Source organism: Macadamia integrifolia, chromosome 6 (assembly GCF_013358625.1).
Source record: "Macadamia integrifolia cultivar HAES 741 chromosome 6, SCU_Mint_v3, whole genome shotgun sequence".
NCBI lineage: Eukaryota > Viridiplantae > Streptophyta > Magnoliopsida > Proteales > Proteaceae > Macadamia > Macadamia integrifolia.
Genome location: NC_056562.1, coordinates 25,017,109 through 25,025,513, shown reverse-complemented (window position 1 = coordinate 25,025,513; position 8,405 = coordinate 25,017,109). Strand labels below are relative to the sequence as shown.

General features: G+C 37.7%; 2 protein-coding genes across 2 annotated transcripts in view; both read left to right on the top strand.

The window, feature by feature from the left end:
* Window positions 1-3,275, top strand: part of LOC122080910 (3-hydroxyisobutyryl-CoA hydrolase-like protein 1, mitochondrial) — an 8,365-nt gene extending 5,090 nt beyond the window's left edge. The window contains exons 8-14 of the mRNA XM_042647795.1: window positions 265-350; window positions 437-558; window positions 1,444-1,504; window positions 2,314-2,412; window positions 2,501-2,602; window positions 2,688-2,729; window positions 2,821-3,275. Of these exons, the coding sequence (XP_042503729.1) occupies window positions 265-350; window positions 437-558; window positions 1,444-1,504; window positions 2,314-2,412; window positions 2,501-2,602; window positions 2,688-2,729; window positions 2,821-2,940 (632 nt within the window). The 3' untranslated portion in view covers window positions 2,941-3,275. The remainder of the gene's footprint in view (window positions 1-264; window positions 351-436; window positions 559-1,443; window positions 1,505-2,313; window positions 2,413-2,500; window positions 2,603-2,687; window positions 2,730-2,820) is intronic.
* A 1,837-nt stretch (window positions 3,276-5,112) lies between these two features.
* Window positions 5,113-8,329, top strand: LOC122081380 (VAN3-binding protein-like). Its single transcript, XM_042648485.1, has 6 exons — window positions 5,113-5,722; window positions 6,184-6,556; window positions 6,698-6,874; window positions 7,317-7,366; window positions 7,468-7,525; window positions 8,015-8,329. The coding sequence occupies exons 1-6, from the start codon at window positions 5,450-5,452 to the stop codon at window positions 8,239-8,241; spliced, it is 1,158 nt and encodes a 385-aa protein (XP_042504419.1). The 5' UTR covers window positions 5,113-5,449; the 3' UTR covers window positions 8,242-8,329.
* The last annotated feature ends 76 nt before the right edge of the window (window positions 8,330-8,405 follow it).

Genomic DNA, 8,405 nt, shown 5'->3' with positions numbered 1-8,405 from the left:
GGGAGGGGGAGATAGGAGCCCGAAGGCTACAAACCAGAAGGAGAAAGCCCTGGGCTAGCCAGGGAAAAGCAAGGGAGCCTAAGACAAGATAGTCAGAGGGAGACCTTAGATACAACAATGAGCCTGTTCCTTGGGGTATCTCTAACATTTCTGAGCCTGATTGAGACTAATTTGGAACTAATGTCTGAGTAGATGGCCTTTCAAATCTCTGATTCTTGTTATTTCTCTTTGAATGTGATGTTTATCTATTATCTATCTTTGCAGGGGAGTACTTGGCTCTAACAGGAGAGAAACTGAATGGGGCAGAAATGCTTGCTTGTGGGCTTGCCACACACTATTCACTGAGTGCAGTTCGTTCTTTTGGTCTCTCTTTCATGTTTATTGCTAAATGCCTGCCTTTTTTTGGCCATGTAACTAATTTGCTATTTTGTAACAGAGGCTTCCTTTGATTGAAGAGCGACTTGGTACATTAGTTACGGATGATCCTTCTGTAATAGAATCTTCTCTTGAGCACTACTGTGACCTTGTCTATCCGGACAAGAAGAGTGTTTTTCACAGGTTATTCATTTGTTCTTTCTTCAGATGTATTAAGTCATCCTTTTATGGTTTCATACTTCCATATTTATTTTTTTTTTTCGCTGAAAGGTACTTCCATGATTTGTTGTTTCATAGAACTCCACCTAAATGTAACATTCTGACCTATAACAGAACTCTTTGTAATGTTGTAATGGAAATGATTATGGTGTTCCAGGAAATGTGTGGGAACTCATAATGGAACTTCTTTTCTGCTCTTTTCCTTTTTTGTATTTTAAATGTATCTACAAATCAGCATCTTGTAAATAGTCAAATGGTTGACCATGATTTGATGAGGTGTCAGGGATTACACCTATAGTATATAGTCCCAGTTGTTAACGAATATCCAGTCTCCAGAATGTCCTTTATTTTTGTGACTCAAGTCGTTCCTTTTGTTCACCCTTTTGTGCATTGATTCATGCTTGATGTTTGTCTTTCTCTGTGTATGTTTCCTTATTTCTATTGCATCAAGTTTCCCTTTGACCAAAATTCCCATCTAACATGATGATTTTGTATTTTAATTTCTAATTTCTCTTTGACTTCTTTATTGGTTTTCTTCATGAAGAAAGGGAGCATACTCACTATGAACCCCGCTCAAACCTGTGTAACTTTCACTTCTATATTCTTTTCTCTATCATCTCTCCTCCCCCAACCCCACCTGTTCTTGATGGATCCTGTAAAGGTTATGTTTTTCGGATCCTTATGGTTTTCTTTGAACTTGTGATGTTCATTAATAAGTCGTGACCTCGTACATGTGCACCGCATGAATATATGCTATTTTATTGACATTGTTAGCTCTGCACAATTTCTTTTTTATGATGATTTAATTTTTGAAAACTGCTGATGTTATATCTATACTTCTATTTTCAGGATTGAAACAATTGATAAATGTTTTGGCCATGATACAGTTGAAGAAATTATTGATGCCTTGGTGAGACTGAGTTAATTTGCATCTTGAATTGTGAATAACCTTTCTTGTTTCTTAAAATTGGAAGAGAGAGAGAGAGAGAGAGAGAGAGAGAGAGAGAGAGAGAGAGAGAGAGTTCCCAGGATTCAATTTGATTTTTTGTTGATTTAACTTGAGCCAATTGTCAAGTTTAATTGTTGAGGTCATCCATGCTTGCACTTTCAATGTGAGATCAGCGTTTCTTTTTAGTACTCCCATATCCCAACGTCCTCTATTAATCTTTGTCATATATCTCTTCAATAACACTAAGCCTCTTGATGTCTTTGAATTGGAGTGTAAATTTCACACACACACAGTTATGATTTTTTTCCTCCTGCCAGTGCGGTACATGTATGTTTTGCCCCTGTGAGCAATCTCTCTCTATCTGCACTCTTTTTTTTTTCAAGTAGAAAATACAATATCCATATTCTGGTATGCTTTTATCTGTAACCATATTTGCTCACATGGATGATGTATCTGTATGGATGTCCAATTGAAAATCAATGTGGAAGCATAGTTGGCAGCCCAAAGGGAACCCACAAGTTAGCCACGCCACCCTTGGTAATTATAAATTTCACCCAAGATGTAACAATAGATGAATGGCTGGTTCATGTAGTTGAGGTGGATTATGAAAGCTGACTAGTGACCAATCCAGAGGTATCTCATGGTCTGGATTGTCTGCATTTGACTGGCTTAAATTGGAGGGGACAGAAATTGCTAGTCTCCAAATAAAGCTCATTCAGAAAATTTTCAAGTACATTGTGATTATTTTTCAAGTAATTGAATTTTCTCAGGAAAGCGAGGCAACCAGATCAAACAATGAGTGGTGTACTTGGGCACTCCAGAAACTGAAGGAGGCCTCCCCTTTGAGCTTGAAAGTCTCTTTAAGATCTGTGAGTCCCTTGTTACTTGTATCTTTTGTCTTCATTCTGAACCATTAGCATGATTTTTAACATGTTCCAATGTTAGCGACTGGTTTAGATACAAGAAGGCAGATTCCAGACTCATGATCAGTGCCTAATTCGTGAGTATCGAATGTCTATTCAAGGGATTTCCAGAGAGGCCCCCAATAATTTCTGTGAGGTATAAACCTCTTGCTCATTATTCAATTAAAACAGCTGAAGTTGTTTCTTATTATGTCCCATCTTATTTTTCTGTAATTTCTTAGGGTGTCCGAGCACGCTTGGTGGACAAGGACCTTGCACCCAAGGTATTAGCAGTACATGCTGCTTCTTACACATGATGAACAGAAATAATTTGGAGATCATTTTACTAATGACCCAACTGTTGGAAATATGCAGTGGGACCCTCCAAGTTTGAATCAAGTATCTAAAGACATGGTGGACAGCTACTTTTTGCCACTTGGCGAGTTAGGACCTGATCTCGAGTTACCCACAAAACTCCGAGAAGCATTTACCTGATTGGAGATTCATCCTATAGTTTCCATATCCATAACTGGCATTTGGCAAAATTGAAGAAACCATATGCCTTTATACCCACCATATGGTGCTTATAACCATTGAATAGTGTTTCTTTCAACAATTCAACCAGCAGATTATCTGTTCCAGAAGACTGATGGATGTTTTCATTGATAGGCACCGAGTGTTGATTCACAATCTCAGCCCAACTGCATGATTTGGAATACTCCCAAATGCTTCTTTTGGAGCAACATGTTCTATTTGTTTATTGATTTCCATTTTTAAACATTTCCTTGTACTTCTCGAATGTGCAGTGGAACTTATGGTGAAATTGAGCACTCTTTGCCCCTCTCTCCCAGACCCCTTTCCGCTTCATTCTCTGGTCTCATTTCTAAAACTATGGTTCAGTCCCAATTACTTTTAGGTAGTCAATGAAATGAAGCAAACTATAAATGATGCCACCTAAGGTGAAGAAAGAATCTCTTCATCCAAGGTGAATTGATACTATGAGTTAACTCTTATAGGTTGGAATAGTGAAATGTCATTATTAACTCCAATCCTTATTTATGAAGGCTCGAAATATCCTTTCTCAGTTCAATTGATTCCATGGATTAAGAGGTTCTCTCTTCACTATGGGTGATGGAAAACTCAGTTCATGAATTGGGAATCTGAGATTGAGATTTGCTGACGCTAAACGATTGGATTATAGCTTTGTAAGTTTGAGTTGAGCTGATAAAAGCTTGATGCTTGGGCTTGACCCTTGGAGTTGGGAAGAGATAGAGAGAGAAAAAGAGGGGGTTGGGTAGGCCCAAGGGTGGAAAGGTTATTTTTTGTTGACTTCTACATGAAGGAAATATGGGCATGCGTAATGAGAAAACAAGGTATATTGCCAAGTAAAAAAAAATATATGCTTTGAGTGCTGCTTGTAATAAGGTATCCAACATGAAACCCCTCATGATTACACTATAGTGGCTGTCATACTCTGTAAAAGATGTGGTCAGTCTTTAACTCTTTATCTTTTGCAATTGATTAATCACATTCCACCTCCCATATCATCAAGTAACATTTGGGTCCTTTTAAACCCCCAAACCTAAGCCTACTCTTGCCTTCAAAATCAAAACACAAACTCAATGCAGCTTACTGCATCACTCTTAACCTACCATGATTTACAACCTTAATTGTTTTTTTTTTTTTTTTTTTTTTTTTTCTTACGATGTCAGGCCTTCGGCCTAACTAGACTCGTGGGTTCATATTGATCTCACAATTGCACGAACTAGATCATAACAGAATTAAATGAGAACCATTCAACTTTCATAAGAAACAAAACAATCTTAATTATTATCATAATAAAGGCTTGAAGCAAAGCTGGGGCCTCGATTACTTATAATCATCCTTTGGCTGTCAACTGGAAAAAATAAGATTCGGCAATATTTTCTTAGCATTGCTGAGAGTGACTTGTGAGAAGACTTGTCTGAAAAGCAATGATCATAAGTTCTAATGTAGAATTGATATTTAATGGATCTGGGGGGAAGAGATATCATAGAAGAGACAATCATCTCTCCCCAAAATGCTTATTGGAAGAATGAGATGGATTACATGATACCCAACTAATTTGTTCATGTACACTAAGCAGGATCTTCTGTTCACTAGAACACACTGATCATATCATGGGCAAGATTGATTGGCTAATACTCGCATAAAACTATGATCATCATCTTAAATACCCAATTGGGTTCTTGTTTCATGTCAACCCACAGACCATGCCGGGTTTTCGGGTTGACAGGAAGTTTCGGAGTCTGTTGACTGACCTCCCCTAGTTAAAGACCTAAAGCCTAGAGGTGTAGCCTCTATGTGGGTCTTCAAAAGATATGTATCCCAAAGGAAATCACTCAGGAAAACCAAAGTAGATTTGATTATTAGTAGTTTATAAGGATTAGAGTTAATAAGGAAAAAAAAAACACACCTTTTAGGACACCTTTTATATGCTTTTCTTAGGTTCCTCAAAGCCCAAGAGAGTGATGAATGTGGCCTATGGACTACTTCATTCCTTCACCCCATTTCTACCGTCAGTCTCACGCATTCAACTACAGGAAGTCATTATGCACTAAACCCCACAAAAGACTAACACAGAGCCCACTATGTCAATATATTATTAACACCCACAGGGAGATCTGAGGTGATGTGTTACACGAGCAGATGCCATTTAACGAGGAGAATGTTTGCTGGAGATTTAGATTAGAACCAACCAGTGAATCATTGGGTCTGTGACACTTCCTTAACTTTAACCACTTTTCAAGCTGAGAGTCCGTAACAGTTTAGTAAAAACTCTACCTGAATTCATGGTTGACACCAAGCACAAGATTTCATTCTCTGCTTCATAGTCTAAGTTGTCCCTCCTATGTTTACTTGTCTATATAAACTTGTGAAACATAGTAATAGAGGTGTCAAACTCTATATTTGATTGTCCTGATCCAGCCTGTCTGTAAGAAAAGAAACTATAGAGAGAGAAAGGATGGAGAGTGGTAGATATTTGAGCTGGAAGAACACTTCTATGGGACTTAATGGGTTAGAGAATGTAAAGGAGGATGAAGAGCTGGACATACAGGTATTATCATCAATCCCTCCACCCCAGACACCCAAAGAGCCCATGGAGTTCTTGTCAAGATCATGGAGCATCTCTGCTTCTGAAATCTCAAAAGCTCTGGCTCACAAACAGGAATGTCGTTTTCTCGACAAGAATCCATATACAGTCTCAATTCCGGAGACCATTATGGAGTCACATTATGTAAGATCCCCTTAACATCCTCTCTTTTCTTGAGTACCATCAGCCCACTTGAAAATGGCATTTGGCTCTAAGTTTGAAAATTTTTCCTATAGAACTTGAATTGCAAGAACTAGCAGCTTAGTTACATAAATTTCACCATAAAAAAGATCGGTCGCAATTTGAAAAGTTTACAATTCTCCCATTATCCCAGAGCAGGATTGCTTTGTTTGTTGATTATAGTACTGGATGATGAATCATAGCTGAATTGCATTCATCTGATCATATATTGATTTGAATGAAGGGAGAACCAATTGGATTGTTGGATTAATGGGAAAGAAACATCTCAATCTTGCTTCTTTTTTCTGGCTTTCACTTTCATATTCTTGTTTCAAAGGTCTGATGCATCGGGATCACTGGCAGTAAAAGATGGATTGTAAAAATCCAACCAAACCCTTACTGTGATACTCTGTTACTCTTTGCAGATGTGGGGAATAGTTAATCCAGTTAACGGTCGGCGAATACCACTGGTTGGAAAATGGTTTCATAGCATGGAGTCCAACACTAACAAGAAGAAAGAGAAGGCCAGGATAGAAAATGCTCGTATCCATGCTGCCCTTTCTGTGGCAGGAGTTGCTGCAGCCTTAGCTGCTGTGGCTGCAGCAGAAAACTCCAATGGTAAAAGCTCAAAGGTGACTGCAGCTGTGGCATCAGCTACAGAGCTCTTAGCATCACACTGCATCGAGATTGCTGAATTGACAGGAGCTGATCATGATCGGGTGGCGTCTGTCATCAGATCAGCAGTGGATGTTAGAACTCCGGGTGATCTAATGACCCTCACAGCTGCTGCTGCCACAGGTATCTGCTATATTTGTTTGGATTTTTCCATTGATTATGCCAAAATATGACAAATTTGGTCACTAACTACACTGATGAAGTATCCATATAGTCTATCAGCTGTTATTCATTCATTAAAGTACTTGTTTTCTCTTAACTAAGCCTTGCGCGGAGCTGCTGCCTTGAAAACAAGAGTTTCCAAGGAAGTGAGGAATCATGCAGCAATAAGTCCTCATGACAGAGGTGCTAGTCCAACCTGTTCTTCTACTGCTTGTCAGAATGAAATGGAGATCCAGAATTCTCCCTGCAAAGGTGAACTTCTTCAACAAACAAGAAAAGGTAACCAATCTAGCTTGAATTTGAGTAATAGAAAAGCTTTTTCTGCTTACTTGACAATCACTGTGAAAACTAAAACAGAATAGACATGAGTATTGAGTGTATAGAAGGTTTGTACAACTCCTAAGCTGAATAAGAATTTTCCCAGTCAGGCAATCACAACTATCCACTTGATATTCAAGCTCTGCCTCACATTTACTGGGTATAAATTAATGTAGGCTTTATGTTGAGAAAGAATCAGTCACATTCCATATAAACATAGAATCATACTGCTTTCGAGTTTATTTAATTGATATCAGCTTCTTAATTAGTTTAAAAATAGGAATTCTATGCAAATCCATCTAATTTTCTTAGCTGTTCCTGAATGCAAAGGTCTTTTGCTTTACCTAACTGAAAATTCATGAAGAGAAACTAAACCTTAAGAACTTTCTACCGGAATTTGCAGGTGTGCTGCGCTGGATGCAAGTCACCATCTACCTCAACAAGAACTCGCAGGTAATAAAAAGCTCATAAAGAAGAGGAAAAACTGAATTTTGATAATTGAATAGCATCTAAGAAATGTACTGTGCCTTCCTAATTCTATATCAAATTCATAGGTCATGGCTAAACTCAAAAGCAAACATGTTGGAGGAGCCTTTTGTAAGAGGGATAAATGTAAGCTTTCAGTTCCAACTATCAATAAAACCAAACTGTATTTCATTAGATTTTGTGCTAGATTGCTTAATTTTGATGAGAAGATTGTGTGCTTATTGGTTTCCAATCTTCTAGTGATGGATCTGAACTAATGAGCATTAAGGATTGGATTATCTGATGATTCATACTGAATATACATCCATTTTAAATCATTTTACAATGTAGCTTATAGACCAATTGACCTTATCAATGATTCAGAGGCCAAGTTGAGACCTATATCCATTTAAGTATTACCTGGATGAACAAATGACTGTTGAGAAAAAGGAAAGTTTGATTCCATTTTCAGGCTATGGTCATTTAAGGATTTTTTGTATTACTTGAAGGGTCAAATCAAAAGCTTCTTCTGTATATTTCTGGTATTGGAGTATTGGTTTACATCCAGGAATAAGAAAGTTTCCTTCTTGGAATGTCACATATCCTAACATTCTGATGCATGATTATTGATACCAGGTACTGTTTACAGTGTTTGTGATGAGATTTCAGCTTGGCCAACAATGAAAGAAAAGGAGGGTGTAGAAGGAGACTGCTTTGGATTGAGAACTGCACAGGGTCTTCTAGAGTTCAGGTGCAAGAGCAAGGTCCAAAAACAGAAATGGGTGGATGGAATTAGAAGTCTGCTACACCAAGCTGGCTGTATTAAAGAAACAGACAACCTCCATGGAATTGTTAAATATTAACTGAAATTTTTCTCTGCTTAAATATGTATATGTGAGAAGCTGTGGGCTATAGATATTATCACTAAATACTAAAAAAAATTCACTGACATTTTCTGTTATCCCAGATCATAGATCTGCCAAGACTTGGTTTTATTATTATTATTATTATTATTATTTTTTTTTTT